Here is a 20,404-nt window from a genome sequence, read left to right on the forward strand (position 1 = left end):
TAGTCTGTAGACCAGCAGCATCACTATGTCCTGGAAACTTACTAGAAATGAGAATCCTTGGTCTTCTCACTCCCCTTCTCACCTCCATCCTATTGATTCAGATCTCTCCTTCCCCCTTCTGTGATCCATGTTTTAGTGAATGTACTTGAGGTTATTCTGATCTGCACACTCATGGTTGAAAAGGACTGGTTTAGGGGAGAACTGATTGTGATGAGAGCTTATTTCCCCCCCGGAGACCCCCCCAAAGGGGTGATAAGAGTGTGGTGATAGGATGGGGAGCCAGTGATTGGTTTGGTCGAGGCACTGGCATTGGCAGGGTTCTTGCGATAAAACCACTTGAATGAAGGCCTCTGAAGGCCCATGAGTAACCCTTGGGTCCACCACTAAATCTCTGACTGTACCTACCTACTTGTGAAGTTAAAGTTCAAACCATTTAAACTTTCCCTTTGTTTATGATCACCTGCTTCAACCAATCCAAGGTCAATTTTCACAAAATCTGAAACTAACAGAGTTTAATTGAATAGAATTGTCATGGTTCTGATATTGCTTGATAGTTGACTTATTCCATTTTCCCCCCCCAGTTAGTGACAGGAGTATGGGAAGGCAGATACAACTTCTTCTGCCAGGGCACACGCAGTGCGGGAGAATCTGATATGAAGGTACTGTATCTTTTTTAAATAAGAGAATTATACAAAAGACAAAATGATTCATAACCTCACTGTCCAGGTAATTCCCACTTGACATTTTTATATGTGGTATGAAAATGGAAACTAAATTATCTTTTTCAGAAGGTAAAAGTTTTCCCAAAAGTTGCATGTATTTATTATTTGTGCTCTATTTGTGTAAATGGGTAATAAGAACAGTGTCTTAAATGCTTTAATTCCTGTAAGTGTTCTTTAAGTAGTGGTCTTTGTATTTTTTTGTTCATTTTCTTGTTGATGATTAATAGTAGGTTTCAAGATTGTAAGATTACACTGTATAGTTCCACAGCACACCCACCACCAAAGTTCTGTGTCCTCACCCTCTAGTGGTCTTTAGATTCCAACTTCCACTCCTGGGCGTTTATTTTTTCATATAAAAGACAGCTGTTCTCAGCTCAGCATGGACACCTATTTGACAGATTTGGTTGGATAGGGACCTGACAGTAGCAGTTCTAGTTCCTTTTCTTCTTTGCCTCATATCCTGTTAACCTACCTATACCAGCCCCAGAATCAAAAGTGTCTGTCAGATGGTTTTTCTGTGTTCATGACACTGCAAATACTTCTAAAGTGAATAAAGCAGACCCCAATTTTTGAATTTTGAGTCCTCTGTTTTTGTGAGAACCTAAAAAGATGTCAGTGACCCTTTTTAAAGTTGACTCTATTGTGACTTCAAACTTCCACCACTCTTCAGTCCATTTCCTCTAGCTAAAAGATAAGAGTGGCCAGAGTTCTCAACTGCTTTGATTTTTTTTTTTTTTTTTTTAAAGGAATCTCAGGAGTGTGAGACTTTAGCAGATTGCTTCTGGGGAATGTTCATAAATATGTCAGTGGCACTGTTCTGATAGATATTAATAACCTCTTCCTCCTAGATTATCCGAGTTCTCTGGTGGTACTACTTCTCCAAACTTATAGAATTCATGGACACCTTTTTCTTCATCTTGCGCAAGAACAACCACCAGATCACTGTCCTGCATGTCTACCACCATGCCTCCATGCTGAACATCTGGTGGTTTGTGATGAACTGGGTCCCCTGCGGCCACTGTAAGTCTTAAGTAAAGGGGCATTTGGGAACAGGTGTAAGTGGAGAGACTGGATGGAAACTTTTTTTCTCTCGCTTTCCTTTTTTTTTTTTTTTTTTTTTTGAAAAGGGACTTTTTCTAGGTCAAGCATTTGAACATTCTGTTCAAGTTGCTTTTAATGATGGTTTTCCTAGTTTCCTAAATGTGTTATGCTTATTTGGCAAGATAAGCAAAATACCATATTTCTCGCCTGGGGCAGATAAAGGAATAGAGACAGTGTTCTCTGTCATAAAGGACAGCTGTTCTAGGTTATTTCTAGTGCCCATTTTGCTACAGTTTGAAAGGTATTTCACTGACAAGGAAAAATGGAATCATAGCACTGATTATTCACTCGAGAGAACAAAGCTAATTACGAAATAGTCTTCATATTTTCTCTTTAATGCCCCAATACAAATGTTTAACAGGGTGTGTTGTATGACAAGAATCAAGATTTGAAGCAATTACTTCATTTATCATTTTTGGAAATCTTGTGATCTAAAGTCTCTTCTAGAGATTACATTTTCTTTCTTTTTTCTTTTTCTTTTTTTTATTGGGAAATTAATGTTTTACATTCAACAGTAAGTACAATAGTTTAATAATTACAATAGTACAATAATTCCCCAGTTTCCCATATAACAATACAACCCCCACTAGGTCCTCTTGGACCTGTATTCTCCCCACCCACCCACCCCACTGTCTTTTACTTTGGTGTAATACTCCAATTCCATTTCAGGTTCTACTTGTGTTTTCTTTTCTGATCTTGTTTTTCAACTTTGGCCTGAGAGTGAGATCATCCCATATTCATCCTTCTGTTTCTGACTTATTTCACTCAACATGATTTTTTCAAGGTCCATCCAAGATCGGCTGAAAACGGTGAAGTCACCATTTTTTACAGCTGAGTAGTATTCCATTGTGTATATATATCACAACTTGCTCAGCCGCTCATCTGTTGTTGGACACCTGGGTTGCTTCTAGGTTTTGTCTGTTACAAATTGTGCTGCCAAGAACATATGTGTACACAGATCTTTTTGGATGGATATGTTGGGTTCCTTAGGATATATCCCCAGGAGAGGAATTACAGGATCATAGGGTAGGTTTTCTAGCCTTCTGAGAGTTCTCCAGACTGTTAAGAGATTACATTTTCTGTTGTTTTATCCGGGCTGGCTTCACGGGCAAGTAACAGAGACGACCAGAGACACACGGCTGGGCTGAGAACGCAGTTTAATCTTTATTCACGAACGGGCAAATCACACCATGTGCTTTTCTCCATCATCCTCTCTCCGCTGCTGCTGCAGGGACTCTGCCCATCCTTAGCATAGGGGGCAGGGAGAAAGCGGGCGCGAAACTAGCAAGGGACAAACCAATTCTTATCAGAGGTCGGGGGGAAGGGAACATACCAACGATTTTCACCTTCTGTTTCAACTTGGGAGTTGGGGAGGGGGGAGTCCCAATCAAAATATTTGTTTCATCACTAATAAATTTCACTGAGAACCTTTGGTTCATATATTTCCCTAAGATAGCGCTGTCCTTTATCAACTTGACCCATCAAGATTTAGACAGTCATTGAATTTTAGAACTAGAAATAACTTTCCAAATAAACTCTTAGGTGAGTTCTCTTCTCTAGTATTCCCTTCCCCTCACTGTCACACCTAATGGTGAGGTAAACTAATTTTCTTTTTTTTTAATTTTTTTTATTACCTTTATTTATTCATTGGATAGAGACAGCCAGAAATTGAAAGGGAATTGGGAAATAGAGAGTGGGAGACCGAAAGACACCTGCAGCCCTGCTTCACCACTCACAAAGTTTCTCCCCCTGCAGGTGAGGACCGGGGGCTCAAACCCGGGTCCTTGCACACTGTAATGTGTGCACTCAACTAGGTGTGCCACCACCCAGCCCTACTAATTTTCTTATAAATGATACCTTCTTGTATTTGAAGAAGGCATTAAAATTTCAAAGAATTTACAGGATAGTAGTTAAACTAGCCCCATCCAGTCCATGAGAAACAACCAGAAAAGGAATATGACTTGTCCCAGGCCCTAAAACCAATCACTTCTCAACTCATTTCCTGATGACAACCATATGCAACTCTGCATGTAGAAAAGTCAAATACTTCAGTTGGTTGCTTGCTATATGGGCAGAGGACAGAAAGAAAAAAAAAAAAACGCAAGCACTCCTACTAAAACATGTATTCTTGTATCTCTAAGGAAATGGCTTCTGGATGCTGCTTTAATGGAAATGTGTAGCCCTGGGGCCAGGTGGTGACGCACCTGATTGAGCACACATGTTACAATGCACAAGGACCCAGGTTCGAGCCCCCGGTCCCCACCTGAAGGGGGAAAGCTTCTCAAGTGGTGAAGCAGGGCTGCAGGTGTCTCTCCCTCTCTATCACCTCTTCCCTCTTGATTTCTGGCTGTCTCTATCCAATAAATAAAGGTTAAAAAAAAAGTGTAGCCCTTAGTGCTGTCCTGGGGATTAGTTAGGAGGTGGCCTTCTAAGACCTCTCTCAAACCTCAGTCAATGTTAGAGAGCTAGTTTTGCATATGAATACCTTGCCTTTAGACTGTCATCCCCAAATCTTCAAGGCAACACTGTGAGTCTGGAGAAAAGAAAAAACAGCCATTTCTGGGAGTTGTTGGAGTCTGCAGGCAAAAGCTAAGGTGCCAGGTGGGGCCGTTAGTCTTGTGGCTCCTATTAGATGCCCAGGTGTCAACTCTCACTGACTCTGATCTGAAAGGATCCCACTAGCTGTCTACTCAAATGGAGACTGAGTTCTGATCACCACTTCATGCAGTGTTTGTTGCTGCAGTTGTCTACTAGCCTTTTGAAGGCTTTTTTTTCCCCTTTAATTCAGGAAAAATCTTGAGGGGCAGCAACAGAATATGTTCCTTACTGGCATAAACCCCTGGGCTCATCCCCTCATGGCATAAAACCTAAGACAGACTCTCTGATGTTTAACCTAGATAAAAATAAAATGTAAAAGGCTGATGTTTCTTTCCCACATCCCCTCTCTGTTTCTGCAGCTTATTTTGGTGCCACACTTAACAGCTTCATCCATGTCCTCATGTACTCATACTATGGCCTGTCATCTATCCCTTCCATGCGACCATACCTGTGGTGGAAGAAGTACATCACTCAGGGCCAGCTGGTGAGTGACTGAGCCACTCTCCTCGGGACTTGATGCCTGGGGGTCGCACATCTTTTCCTGAATTCTAGTTTAGTAGCATCTAAGGTGTAATTTTCAGACTCTTTTGCATTTGATCCAGTTTAACTTAAGCTAGACAGAGCAGTACATTTTCTTACTTTTTAATTGGAGCAACTGTATTCATGAGCATGTAGCTAATTGAATTGTAGCATAAGGACTAAGATCTAATTTCCCAGATTCAAGTTTTAATTTCCTTGTTCATAGTTTGTGCACAAGGCTCACGTGTATATGTTTGTTTTCTTTTACTTTTAAAAACATATTTATTTCCTTTTTGTTGCCCTTGTTGTTTTTATTATTGTTGTTATTGATGTTGTTGTTGCATAGGACAGAGAGAAATGGAGAGAGGAGGGAAGACAGAGAGGGGAGAGAAAGATAGACACCTGCAGACCTACTTCACTGCTTGTGAAGTGACTCTCCTGCAGGTGGGGACCCAGGGGCTTGAACCGGGATCCTTATGTCAGTCCTTGTGCTTTGTGCCACGTGTGTTTAACCCGCTGCGCTACCACCTAACCCTCATGTTTCTGTTTTATAATTGTAATCCAGCATGAAAACTGTTTGTGTTTCCAGGAGTCTTAGAGGGAGCCAGCATGAATTCAGGATGCTTGTAGTCATAGGGCAGCAAGGGTATTTGCTCGGGCAGGTGCTGGGTGATCTGTCAGCACCCCTGGCAGTGGATCACCTGTTAGTGAGAATGCCACTTTCTGTGCTTTAAATGGTAGCTCCTTCCCAAAGATTTCTTCATGCCAGGGTCACCCAGCAACCATTTGCTTCTGGTATAGCTATTTGTCATCATCCTTTCTTAACTTTTCTCAATTGTTAGTATTTTATGGACCCATATTCTTCCCTCTTGAATTTCTTCATGATACAATTATTACTTTTGCTACTAATGTTAAATACTTGCTCTTGTTGAATGTTACTATGTTAGCTGCACATGCTAACACTTTGTATAGATGGTTCCCATGGCCTGATTTCATGTGGTTACAGCCATTATATAGGTAATAGGCCAATACTAACTCACTTAAGGGGTGGGGGGTAATGTAGACATTAGGCACTTAAACTTAGCCATGACTCATTAATACATTTTTTCCAAAGAAACTAACTTGAGTGGTATTGGAGGTGGCACAGTGGATAAAGCATTGGACTCTTGAGCATGAGTTCAATCCCCGGCAGCACATGTACCAGAGTAATGTCTGGTTCTTTCTTTCTCTCCTCCTTTCTAATAAAATCTTTTTTAAAATTATTTATAAAAAGAGAGAGAAACTAAGTTGATTCAGAGCCCTTCCAAAGCAATTTTTCATTTTTCAGTATTTAAAAAAAAAAAAAGCAAACAGCAGAGTGGAGGGGGAAACACCTGAGATCTTCTGAGCTGTGTGTTTGACATTTCATTATCACCTCTTTGCCAGCTGCTGTATAGTTCTTGTTAATTTTTCCCACTCACCTGTGAGAAAGGATAATTATTCTTAGCCTTCTGGTTTCACATGAGAAGTATAGTGGAAATTGATTTACCCACCACAAGAAGATTCTGCAGAAGCAGAATTGAAAAAGAGCAATCAAGGGGTATTGGTTTCCCACTGGACTCTGTCCTTTATGATCCATTTACCTATATTCATTTTACATACCATTCCCAGTAATTTCTAATCAAGAATTGAGAAAGAATTTTAAAAGGGGGAGCCAAATACTCCCAGAGGGACAAAACATAGGAAAGCTATCAGGGGAGGAGGGGATGGGATACAGAGTTCTGGTGGTAGGAATTGTGTGGAGTTGTGCCCCTTATCTATGGCTTTTGTCAGTGTATCCTTTTTATAAATAAAAAATAAGTAAATAAATAAATAAATAAATAAATAAGGGGTGCAAAAAAATCCGGGTCTCTATATAAAAACACTAGTGATTGGTGGGCATAAGCCTGCCCTTTGTCATTCCATAAGGAACGTTGCTCCTGCTAGCAACGATAACCCTGTTATAAGCAGTTCTACCTATGTTTCAAAACTTACTTATAGATGCAATCTGTGTGTTTGTTTGTCTGCTTAGCAGAGTTTGCCGAACCAAAAAGTTATATGGGAAAGGAATGGGAAAAGTGCCCAGTGGGATTGCACATCCCGCAGTGACCTCACAGGTTTCCTTTAAACATACATCCCACACCCTTCCTTCCTCTATTAGAAAAGTAAAAGAAAAAAATTCCTGGTTCCTGTCTGTGTTAATTTATGTACCCCTAAATTGTGTGTGACTTTTCCCAGTTTCATCCCAGACATATTAACATTGTAAAGCTTAAGGTGTATGGCAGAGTGATCTGATAGATGTATACATTTTGCATATGATCACAGTAGTTTAGTTATATAACACAATTCATGGGTCACATGATTAATTTTTCTTGTAATGAGAGCTTTCAAGATATTTTCTCATAGCAACATTAAAATATAGCTAGTCCTTAGTCACCTGTGTTTAACACTTGGAGTTGCTAAATCCAGCTATCTAGTGAGTTGATATTATTTTTTTTTCCAATACTTTCTATTTTTTAAACTTCTTTATTAGAGGATTAATGCTTTATAGTTGACAGTAAAATATAATAGTTTGTACATGGCGTGACATTTTCACATAACAATACAGCCCCACTAGGTCCTCCTCTGTCATCATGTTCCAGGACCTGAACCCTCCCCTGGCCCCCACCCCTCACCTTAGAGTCTTACTTTAGTGCAATACACCAACTCCAGTCCAAGTCCTGCTTAGTGTTTTCTCTTCTGATCTTGTTTTTCAACTTCTGCCTGTGAGTGAGAGTGAGTCGGTATTATGACAATGCACAAGAACTTTGGTCATAGAAAATGGAAGCATTGTAGCTCAGTTTCAAGCATCTCATCTCAAATCACCTCTTTCAGTTTCAGAATCATTCCCACAGTCCATAAACACAGTACTAACATTTCCCCCTATATATTTGTACTTTACTATGGACTTCATAGTATGATTAATTTCTTCTGTTTTTATTATTACATTACAGTACAAAATATACTACTGAATAAACTATACATATAGTTTAGGATAATCTGATGTGTGCATTGCCTCTATGGTACGGAAGTGCTAATTCACAGACTCAAAGAGGGGCTTCAGGGTAGAGAACCAACCTGGGCTGTTTTGTTTTTTTGTTTTTGTTTGTTGTTGTTTTTGGTTCCTGGGCTGTTGCTGCACTGTTCATGTGTGTCTCCTCTCTCTTCCACCAGATTCAGTTTGTACTGACAATCATCCAGACCAGCTGTGGAGTTATCTGGCCGTGTTCATTCCCTCTTGGTTGGCTGTACTTCCAGATTGGCTACATGATTTCTCTGATTACGCTCTTCACAAACTTCTACATTCAGGTAAATCTCATTCTGCTGTGGCAGTGGAAGTTGGGCATTTCTTCAGTAAAGTTTGTAACAGGGAGCCTGTTACTATGTGCTGAGCACTGGGCTCCAGTGTAGTCACAGTGCCTTAGGAGAAGAGCAAGGTTTACTTCTGATGTTAAGATGTTAAAAATCTGTCCCAAACTCCAGAGTTCTCAGTCTTTGGCAGGGGAGGTTTGGGATTCAGGTGGGAAAAGCAAAACCTTTCAGAAGTTACATTTGTTGCTTTCCCTACAATCTGTGACTGATGTGTGATGGAGAATTTTCATTCAGGAATCTTGCAAGCCCTCTGCGTTGTCTATCATGGCTAAGTTAAATATCCAAATAAGTTCATATCACTTTCCTCAGATACAGAGAGAAATGTGCCATTTTGACCCCATTTTCTTACACTTCCATTTTTCAAGCTTAGGGCCTCACTTCATTTCTAAGTAAATGATATCCTGTGGGTGTTCATTCACAGATGGGTCCATTTAAGACAGATTATCTTCAGAGAGAGTCACCAGTTTGTGGTCACCACCCTGAGATAACTCATGTACCTGTTCCAATAGAGTGTCTAGTTCCTGGGCTAGCACAAGAGGTCAGAAACTCAGGGCAGGAATTATGGGGGCTCAGCCCTAGTTCTCTCTGTGCCACTGATGCCTTTTGTGACACTCACGTAGATGGGACATACTTAATATGAACTGAGCTCAGATTCTTTTGGGCTAGTGTCTTATGCTATTCAATACATGCCATGCTTTTACCAAGTATGAGAAAAGTTAAAGGAATAGGACCTGACAAAACTGTGATTGAATTTTGCAAAAACATTCATGTATTTGGTTATATATTTATTATGAGAGTAGAGAGAGAAGGAGAATCAAATCACTGATCAGCTCTGGCATAAGGTGGTACCTGTGGTTTCTGGTATATTGGTAATGCATATTGTTACTATTAATAGGCTAAGATGTCTCCCAGCCTGATATCACACTACATTAACTATATGGTAGCACAGTACTTTGCACATAAAAGGCTAAAACAGTTGCTGATGCAGTGAGCAGGGTTTGGGATATTAGTAGTGATAGAGGTCTATAGGGTGGGAGAAAGCAGTACATGACCACATAACTCTTATAGATTAAATAGTATGTTTGATTTTTTTAAATGGTATTTTGGCAACCCCCATGTTAGTGAACTCATCAGACTAGTCCTCCAAACATGGAAAAGTATGGCATGAGTTGTGACTCACCTGGTAGGACACATGATTTACACTGCACAGAGGCCCAGGACCAGGAGAAGCTCCACAGTAGTGGCGCAGTATTGTGGTGTCTCTGACTGCGCCCCCCCCCCCTTCCTTTGATTCTTCTATGTCTGTAGCAGAAATAGTGAAAAAAGTCAGCCCAGGAATGGTGGAATCACATATGCACAAGACCCCAGTGTGTGTGTGTGTGGGGGGTGATTAAACCTTTTTTATGGTTGCTTGACAATAGAGCTCATTTCTTGAGAGCCTTACATGTCATAAAAGGCGTTGTGTTGGGGTCCAGTCCCAAGCAAAGCTTCCGGGTTACTTGATTCTCATCTGCCTTTATGTTTTAGACTTATAAGAAGGGGGCCTCCCGGAGGAAAGAGCACCTGAAAGACCACCAGAATGGGTCTGTAACTGCTGTGAATGGACACACCAACAGATTTTCCACCCTGGAAAATAATGTGAAGCTGAGGAAACAACGGAAGGACTGAAGTGGAAGAGCTGAAAACCTCCAAATCATGTTGTCGTCTGATTGTAAGCACAATAGGATTTGTGCCCGATGCTCGTTAACAGCTGCTGTAACTAGTTCGGCCTACAAATAGTGAGATTTGTGTAGGACCTCTTTATCATCAGTTCAAAACCCCTAGAAAATGTATACAGATTATACAAGTAGGCATAAGATTTTTAACATTTCTGGGCTCTCATTGACCCTTGCGCTAGACTGTGGAGGGAGTATTATTGTAGTATATAACACTGCTGTTGCCTTATTAGTTATAACACGATAGGTGCTGAATTGTGATCCACAATTTAAAAACACTGTAATCCAAACTTTTTTTTTTACTGTAGATCATGCATGTGATTGTAAATTTGTATAAAGTTGTTATAGTAAACACACATGCCTTAAAGTTGAAAAGCAGGGCCCAAAGCTTGTTAGCTTAAATTAGAGTGTATTTTGATTTTTTTAAATTCATTTTAATAGCTATGTTTAGAAACAAAATTAAAGACCATGATTTATAAAGCTAGCTAGCGTGTGACACATAATTTTAAGTGACCTCTATGTGTAAAATAAAAAAAAAAATGGCACCTTCGGTTTTATAATATTGGCTTTAGAGCAGGCAAACTCAATCCAGTGGGACAGATGGTTTAGCTTTTTAACAGATCTTATTTTTTTATTTTGAGTACTACTTTTAATGTAAGAAAAAAGTATACGGAGGCTCTTCACCAGTTGAAGAAATTTAAATATAGATTCCTTGTCTTCAAGATTTTAGGGAGTATGTAGGATTGGTATTTTTAATTTCTGATGTGCTTAGTGTTTTTATACAGGAAACAAAGCCCATTGTGTTTTCCACTCTTGAGAGAATGGACATACACTTACTTTTTAAAGACAGATGGTTGAATATTTACTATTTGACAGAGTCTCATAGATAAATAATGGGGAGCTGGTTGCCAGGGTCCAAATTTGGATTGGTTTCAAATGTGCCTAGCTTAACAAAATTGTTAAGGGGGAAATAAGATGAATGTTAGAAGTCAAAATAAAATTAAACACCTACAGCGTAAGTGAACTTGGAAATTGGATAAGATAGTGTCATGTAAATATGATCATACGAGTAACTTTTTTTCCCTGCTTTTAATTTAAAGATTTGTTTAGAATCCCTTGTTTAAAACTAATAGACTGGTTTAACATAACATCATGCCACATTTTTAAGGCCATGGTCAAATAGATAACTATTGTATTTGTCATTCTAAAGTGTTGGAATTCAGCTTCTCCATTGGTGAGGGAAGAGGTTATATTCAGTGAATCACTCATGACACATTTAGAAGGTCACTGACAGTGTGTAAATTGTTGGTTTGATATTTATGTAAAGATCATGCTTTAATTTTGCACATTCATCTTATAGGGAGCCAATTGGCTCTTATTTTTTCTTGTGGGTGGGTTTTCTGTTGGAAGGAGTCACAGCATCTGTTTACATTTATTTACCTTATCAGATCTAGAATGTGTATATTTGTAAATGTCTCTGTAGGTACTAGTTTGCAAACATCTTTACATATTTCAGTACAGAAACTATAACATTCAGTAGTGTGCTGTCAACATGTGCTTTAGCTCATCTGGGTATATCCACACTAATAAATAATGTCTAAACATTAATCATTAAAACAATTTTGATTACCTATGCTCGCATTGTACATTGTCTAACTGTTGCCAATTTTGAAATACAGAAGAAAATTTCTCTTTTTCTTCTAGGAACTCATACAAGTAGATGTAAGTAATTCAGTTTGAAAGATTATACTCTTGTATGAGAATGAGGTTCATCCATATAGCAAGTTTTATTTCTTTTTTATCTGCCTTTCTTGGTTCAGAGGGCATATTTCCTCCCTTCCTCCTTCTATAGCCCTGACTATTAGTTTCCTAGGTCCAGGTCAGAGAAGGAGAGAGAGAGAGAGAGAGAGAGAGAGAGAGAGAGAGAGAGTGTGTGTGTGTGTGTGTGTGTTTCTATAAAGAGCCCAAATACAGAGTCAGAAGGTGGCTTATTGTGCAAAATACATACCTTAACTATGGGAGAGATACAGGGTTCAGTCCCTGGAACCACATGAGAGTGCCAAGGAAACTCACTCCATGGATAGTGGAGTGATCTGATGTCTCCTCCCTCCTCCCCTCACCCCCCACTGCCGCAGATATCGAATATTGTGGCTTTTTTTTTTTTGCCTCCAGGGTTACGGTTGAGACTCATTGCCTGCACTACAAATCCACTGTTCCTGGAGGCTGTTATTTCCCTTTTGTTACCCTTGTTGTTTATCATTGTTGTTATTATTGCTGTCGTTGTTGGACAGAGAGAAACTGAGAGAAGAAGACAGACACTTGCAGACCTGCTTCACTGTTTGTGAAGCTACCACCCCCGTGCAGGTGGGGAGCTGGGGGCTTGAACTGGCTTCCATACGAGAGTCCTTGCACTTCACGCCAAGTGAGCTTAACCCATTGCACCACCGCCCAGCCCCTGAATATTGTGTTTTTTTTTAAAGGCCAGGTAGTATACATTTCAGGTTTTACAGGCCATATGCTCTTTGTTGCTTAGATGTATCTATTGCATATCCTCAGTAGTACTGTTGTAGAGCACAAAAGAAACCATAAACAGCCTGTAAATAGGTGTCCTTGGCTGTGTCCCAATAAAGTTTATTTGCAAATGGAATTCTCGTGGCCAGAATTTTCTGACCATTACTCTAAAATAATGAGGTCCTACCTTGGTTCCACATTTTCTTTACAAAAGTCCACTTCATGGTTTAGAATCTTGTTTTTTCTTCCCTCCCAGTCTGACTTTCCAGGTTCACCCATATCTACCAGGGTGGGAGGAGGCACAGAGGACGCTCGTCTTTCTATTTCTTTACATACCACACATTCACATGTGTAGCCTTATTCTAGCTAGTGGATGCCTTGTAGTTTTTCAATATCAACTTTAAAATTACCTAGGGGGCTAGGAAGGTAACTCAGTTGAGCACATGTCTTGTTTAAGTTGAGGCCCTGGAATTTCTCCATGTCACAACATAACAAGAAGACAAAAATAACTGCAACTTCAGACATGATGGAGCATAAAAGTCTTTCCACACACAGTACATTTTTAAGTCATTGAGGGGGGCTACTTGGTTGCATACCTGGTAGGGTACATACATTACACTGTGCAAGGACCTGGGTTCAAGCACAAGAAGCTTCCCAAGATATGAAGCAGCACTGCAAGTGTCTCTCTCTCTCTCTCCCCCTCTCTCCCTTTCTACTTCTTCCTTCCTTAATTTCTATTAATTTCTCTATAAAAAATAAAAATCTTAAAGGGAACACTATTAAAATTCATTGATGGGGATCAAGAAATAGCCCACTTATGAGAACACACTTTACCATGTGCCAGGGCCTGGGTTTCAGCCCCAAGCTGAACACCTGCATGAGGGATGCTTGGCAAGCCTTGCCTTTCTACTATATGTGTAGAACAAATTATTGAAAAACAAGATACAAGGGGCTAGGTAGTGGTGCATTCAGATGAGAACAAATATTACCATGTGCAAGGGCCCAGGTTCAAGCCTCCCGTCCCCACTTGCAGGAGTGAGGCTTCAGAAGCTGTAAAGCAGGTGTCTCTGTCTTTATCTCCCCCCTCCTCAATTCTTCTCTGTCCCATTGAAATAAAATAGGCAGAAGGGGAGTGGTCACCAGAAGAGATGTATTCATAATGCAGATACTGAGCCCCAGTTGTAACCCTGATGGCAATAAAGAAATAAATGACATACAAATCAGGCCAATAGAAGTCAAGATAGCGCCTCTCTTACTGAGAAGATTGGATTGGTGAAGTCCTTATTAGAGCTCTGTATTGTGCTGCCTGAAACACCTGTGTTAAAAAGTATTCACATATGAGAGAAGTCGAAGTCGAGCATCACTCTGGTACATATGGCACTAGTGATCAAATTTGGGACTCTTCACTTCAAAGTCCAATGCTTTATCCACTCTGTACCTTCTAACCACAGAAAATGTCATGGTATAACGTGAAAATGCCATGCCTGGCACATTGGTCTCATTGTTGTTAAAGTGGCTGCTAAACTATTTTAAATATCAGCCCCGGGATTTGCCCAACTTAACTTCAAGCTCCCCTGGAAGTGTCTGATTCTACCCTTATAATCTGATAACCTTACCAAGCTTAAAAAAAAAAAACATTGATTGCATCGTTGAATCTAGGCAATCAAAAATCACCATTTTCTCCTCAGAGTTGAGCAGACAAGAGGACGGAACAAAGCCAGATGTGTTCCCACACTTCTTGTCCTCTACAGTATGAGGTGAGCACATTTGCTTATCTGTAAAGAAAAGTAAGTGGGGGAAATTATCATTTCCTCAATTTTTATCCTAGTTTGAGAAGCAGGATGGGGGGGACAGCTACATTACTTGGTTGGAGTTCTACTTGTATAAGTGCTAGATAAATTAACTTTGCCTCAAATGTTCTTATCTCACAAATGGAAATAATGTTAGTACATATAATATAGGTTCAGTATAATGATTGATTTAGTTTTGAAACCATGCCTAGCATAGAGTACACTAAATGTTAAAATTGTTTTCTAGTCAATCAGTCCACCCTATTAGTATCTTTAATAGCTTTTGTTTTACTGATATTTTGTTGGTAGGTTTGCTAGGACAATCTTATATAAAAAGGGGGGGAGTGGGGTAGGGAAGAAGAAATTACTGGGTATGACACAATGTTAAATCAAGTGTTGAACAGAAACCAGAGATGGACAAGTGTTAAAATGTTTACTATTTTGTTCCAGACTTTGCCAAACTTAATCTCATCATTCCAGAGTTTTAGAATCTCTAAAAATCCCTTTGCAAAAATAAGAGAGGTGGTGGGGAGGTTAGTGCACATAGTATGAATCACAAAGACCATGCAAGGATCCCAGTTCAAGGTCCCAGCACCCCACCTGCAGGGGGGTGCTTCACAAGCAGTGATGGTCTGTAGGTGTCTTATCTCCCCTACCCCAATTTCTCTCTGTCCTATCCAATAAAATGGGGGGGGGGGGAGATGAGTGTTTTCAATCTCTGTTCTTCTACTATTCATTATTTCTTCAGAGTTCTGACAACAATTCTATAATCACACCCACAGGCTGTTTCAGAACCAGGATATATTATTTTTATTGCCACCAAGGTTATCAGTGGGTTTGGTGCCAGTACTACAAATCCACCATCCCCAGCATCCATTTATACTTGATAAGACAGAGAAATTGAAAGCAGTTGTGGGGAGGAGAGACAGACACCTGCAGACCTGCTCCACAATTTATGAAGTCGTCCCCCCCCTTGCAGGTGAGGAGTAGAGGCTTGAACCTGGGTCCTTGCGCATGGTAATATGTGCGTTCATCCGGGTACACTATTATTCGAGCCCCTTAAGCTCATTTTAAGCAGGCACTTCAACTACACTCAGTCAGTCTTAGACTTCAAATACTAACCAGTCCTCCCACTAGTAGACCTATTCTAAGAACATTCCTTTTTCTCTATAACCTTAATCAATAGACCACTGCCCTTCATAGAGAATATAAGGGCAAAGTATGTGTGGCTGTGCCCTCTCTAATAGCATTGCACCATTAGCCATTGCTTCTTGTTCTAAACATAACTTTAAAATACATTTTTAGTGGATAGAGTACATTCCTTCCATGCATGAGACCTTGAATTCAATAGCCAGCACCACATAGGTCAGAGTGGTGCTCTGGTCTTCTGCAAAACTGCATCATTAAAAATAAACTTGTTATGCTTGGCATTTTTGTGAACTTCATTTTTTTTTCTTTTCCCCGGTAGCCTTATGGTATTCACCTGCAAGAAGAAAATTGCTGTCACAACTTTTGTCTTAGTTTTCACTGAATATCTAGAAATAAGTGGAATGGGACCTACTAAGCATTCTGTAACAGCAGCCGACATTCTCTTATATAGCTGTTAGTGGTTGCCTACCTCTTTTCTTTCCTTCTCTTTCTCTTTCTTTTCTGTTTTTAACCAGAGAGCACTGCTCAGCTTATGCTGGTGCCTGGGTTTGAACCTGGGACGTTCCAGCTTCAGTCATGAAAGTCTGTTGTGTAAACCACTTTGCAATCTCTCTAGTCTTATCCCTTTCTCACATCATCTGGACACTCCAAGGGTGCTTACTGTCCCTTATGCTGCCATTTATGTACTTGTGTTGACAAGATCTTTGAAGAATATTAACTTGATGTATTGAGAGAATACTTTGTGCAGAAGACTGTGTTAAGTACATTGAGCAAATGGGGATCTCTGGGAAATAACTTCACCCCCCCCCCAGCCCCTCCACCCCAGGAGCGTTTGCTAGCTCAGGATCAAACACACATGTAGGTGACGAGCAAATAAATGGATTCATGGCAAGTGCCATGCAGCTGATGTATGTTAACTTTAAGAACCAGGAAAGGAGGATTCTACTCTCAAGGTGACAAAGACAAATTGTATGAAGTAGTGAACTTAATCTGAGCCTTCAAAGACCATCTGGAATCTTGTAGGTGGTGACAAGGTTGCCTAGGTGACAGCATTCCAAGTGCGGAAACCAGCATGAGCAAATGAGAAGGAAGAGACAGACACAACACATTTCACTGAGTCGTTGGATGTGTGGGAGAAACTGCTTATTTTTAAAATGAGAGAAAGTGGGGAGAGGGAGAAATTTGTGTCTTCTGATTAATGAAATGTGCAGAATGTAGCTGAGTTTCTAGGGTAGGAAATCTAATTATACCTTAAGAGAATTATCCTTAGATTTGCCTTCATTCTAGATGCCCTCCTCCTGTTCTTTCTTAGTAGTATAGTACTAGAAAAGTGATTGTAACAGGAATTGAGATTCACAAATTATAAACTATGTGAGTCCTTCTGTCAGATGGAGAAATTCAAAGGTGGTCTTTTTCCCTTCTAGAATTTTCTTTTAATCAAAGACATGGTATACAGATGTTCGAAAACATAAAGCGCCAGAAAAAATGGGTCATGGGGTGGTAGTACTAGGTACAGATAAGTGTTTCTCTTAAATCAATGAAATCAACAATGTTTTAACGAGGCTAGTACTTTAGAGCAAGCTGTATGCCTTTCCTTTGACAGTGTCCCAATGAAAAAGGTGCCCATTTGTGGCAAACGATGAAATGAGCAGGTTCTCACAACCCTATGTTCTTCCGTACTATCTAGTGACATACTGCTTTTGTCAGCCCTTAATATGGTTACATAGCCATAGAATGACCAAAGTTTGACTTGCCTGCTGACCACACCTTTCGTGCAGAGCTCTGACATCTACTCTAGGAGAACTGGGGCAAATGTATTGTAAAATCAAGACCAAGTCATTCTCTGCATGCCCTTTTAAGTGAATAATCAGAATCCAAATTTTTTTATTGACTAAATATTTTCGTTTATTAAAATGGATAAGATGGGTACAGTTCCACACAATTCCCACCACCAAAACTCCCTGTCCCATCCCATCCCTTGAAAAATTTCCTTTTCTTTATCTCTCTGGGAGTATGGACCCAGGGTCATTATGGGATGCAGAAGGTGGAAGGTCTGGCTGCTGTAATTGCTTCCCCACTGAACACGGGCATTGACAGGTCAATCCATACTCCCAGCCTGTCTCTTTCTTTCTACAGTGGGGCAGAGCTCTGGTGAGGCAGGGCTCCAGGACACCTTGGTGGGGTCGTCTGCCCAGGGAAGTCGGGTTGGCATCATGGTATCATCAGGAACCTGGTGGCTGAAAAAGAATTGAGATATAAAGCAGAACAAATTGTTAACTAATCATGAACCTAAATGCAACAATGTTGCAGATAAAGATTTGGGGGTCTGCATTTTAGAAAAAAGCTGGTAGGTCTATTTTAGATATATTTCAAGGGGTCCACAGCTTTACTATTATTTACCTGAGTATGACAGCTAACATGCAGGTGGACCCAAGGTATTGTCTAGGGAGATGGTGTCATAGTTGAAAAAGGACTAGAAAGCTGGATCAGGGAAGAGTAGCTCCCAAATATGGGGAAAGTGTATAAATACTGTTAACCGTAAACCCCATCAATTTGAACTGGGGCCCATGTAACCTCTGCATCCCTGTAGGTCTGAGTTCATATTCTGTGGTCATAGTAAATATTTCTTAAGAGATAGGAGGAGGAAATTGTGATGGCCCCAAGCTAGACTCTAAATTTCATCCTTAACTTTAGAACTGGATAGGATAGGATGCATGCCTTACAATATATTGGGTTATGAGAAAAGCCATGACACATTTTTCTCACATTTTTTGCATAGAAAAATGTGTCATGACTTTTATGAAACCCAATATATGGGGGTATTTTTTTCTTTATTTTTTTTTCCTCTTTTTTTTCTATTTTTTTTTTATTTAAGAAAGGATTAATGAACAAAAACATAAGGTAGGAGGGGTACAACTCCACACAATTCCCACCACCCAATCTCCATAGCCCACCCCCTCCCATGATAGCTTTCCCATTCTCTAGCTCTCTGGGAGCATGGACCCAGGGTCGTTGAGGGTTGCAGAAGGTAGAAGGTCTGGCTTCTGTAATTGCTTCCCCACTGAACATGGGCATTGACTGGTCGGTCCATACTCCCAGTCTGCCTCTCTCTTTCCTTAGTAAGGTGTGTCTCTGGGGAAGCTGAGCTCCAGGACACATTGGTGGGGTCTTCAATCCAGGGAAGCCTGGCCAGCATCCTGGTGGCATCTGGAACCTGGTGATTGAAAAGAGCGTTAACATACGAAGCCAAACAATTTGTTGAGCAATCATGGATCCCAAGCTTGGAATAGTGGAGAGGAAGTGTTAGGGAGGTACTCACTGCAAACTCTAGTGTACTACTGCTTTCAGGTATATATTTTGCAGTAGTTTATGGATACGTGTACACATAAGCTCTCTCTCACAGAAACTGGTGTATATCTAGGTTATGGGACTTTGTTAGAAAGTGAACTACCTGAGACGAAATTAGAGTGTACTATAAAAGGAAAGGTCTCACCTGAGTAATGAAGCTGAAGGGTTGTCATTCCACACGTGAAGTCTCTGGACACAGTCTGAGGTGAAGCATGTTGAGGTGGCAATCGTTGCGTTGGTTAGGTTGTGATCGGCGGATGCAATATTATTTGGTTTGGATTGGGAGATGCATATGGGAAAGTGGGCCCTATCCAAAGGTTCCAGGACTGGGGGAAGTAGGGGCTCTATAGTGGAGATGTGAGGTTCCTGCTGTCTTAAGGTTCAAAAAGACAATCAATAGTTAATGTTATCATCACATTATTTGTTAATTGGGTTAACTTTGAAAAGTCCTTTTGTTATGGTTTGCTGCATGGACCTTCCATATGATCCAGTAATTCCTCTCCTGGGGTTATACCCCAAGGACTCCATAACACCCAACCAAAAAGAGGTGTGTACTCCTATGTTCATAGCAGCACAATTCATAATAGCTAAAACCTGGAAGCAACCCAGGTGCCCAACAACAGATGAGTGGCTGAGAAAGCTGTGGTATATATACACAATGGAATACTATGCAGCTATCAAAAACAATGAACCCACCTTCTCTGACCCATCTTGGACAGAGCTAGAAGGAATTATGTTAAGTGAACTAAGTCAGAAAGATAAAGATGAGTATGGGATGATCCCACTCATCAACAGAAGTTGATTAAGAAGATCTGAAAGGGAAACTAAAAGCAGGACCTGATCAAATTGTAAGTAGGGCACCAAAGTAAAAACCCAGTGGTGAGGGGTAGACATGCAGCTTCCTGGGCCAGTGGGGGGTGGAGGTGGGCGGGAGGGATAGGTCACAGTCCTTTGGTGGAGGGAATGGTGTTTATGTACACTCCTAGCAAAATGTAGACATATAAATCACTAGTTAATTAATATGAGAGGGGGAAATCAATTGTATGTCTCAAAGTTTCTCAAAACACAAACTGAATCCTTTTAATATATAGGCTGTGTATTTGATACGTGGACTCTCTCAAAAGCCTAGACCAAGTAGATTAGAAGCATCCAATAGCACAGCTATATACAAGATACTTTTCTTTATTTTTATTGGTGATTTAATAGTGCTTGACAAGATTGTGGGCTAAGAGGGGTATACATATAATTTCCACCAGAATTCCATGTACCCTCCCCTCCATTAGAAGCTTCCCTATTCTTTACCCCACTGGGAGTATAGACCACAGATCTTTATGGAGTGCAGAAGGTGAGAGATCTGGCTTCTGTAATTGCTTCTCCACTGGACATGGACAGTGACAGTTCGATCCATACCTTATATGGGTTTTTTTTAATCTTTAGTGGCAGCATGACTATTTACTATGGAACCATGAACAAGTTTCCTTTCTATTCTGAACCTCACTTTCTTCAACTGAGGAAGAGACCA

The 20,404-nt window shown here is 40.4% G+C and overlaps 1 protein-coding gene across 3 annotated transcripts in view; it reads left to right on the forward strand.

Moving 5' to 3' along the window:
- Positions 1-11,713, forward strand: part of ELOVL5 (ELOVL fatty acid elongase 5) — a 102,730-nt gene extending 91,017 nt beyond the window's left edge. For all 3 annotated transcript variants that reach the window (XM_007516503.3, XM_060190037.1, XM_060190038.1), the window contains exons 4-8: positions 582-659; positions 1,571-1,742; positions 4,781-4,905; positions 8,172-8,306; positions 9,897-11,713. In XM_007516503.3, coding sequence (XP_007516565.1) covers positions 582-659; positions 1,571-1,742; positions 4,781-4,905; positions 8,172-8,306; positions 9,897-10,037 — 651 coding nt within the window. In that variant the 3' untranslated portion in view covers positions 10,038-11,713. The remainder of the gene's footprint in view (positions 1-581; positions 660-1,570; positions 1,743-4,780; positions 4,906-8,171; positions 8,307-9,896) is intronic.
- The last annotated feature ends 8,691 nt before the right edge of the window (positions 11,714-20,404 follow it).

The sequence above is a fragment of the Erinaceus europaeus genome, chromosome 4 (assembly GCF_950295315.1).
Source record: "Erinaceus europaeus chromosome 4, mEriEur2.1, whole genome shotgun sequence".
Classification (NCBI taxonomy): Eukaryota; Metazoa; Chordata; class Mammalia; order Eulipotyphla; family Erinaceidae; genus Erinaceus; species Erinaceus europaeus.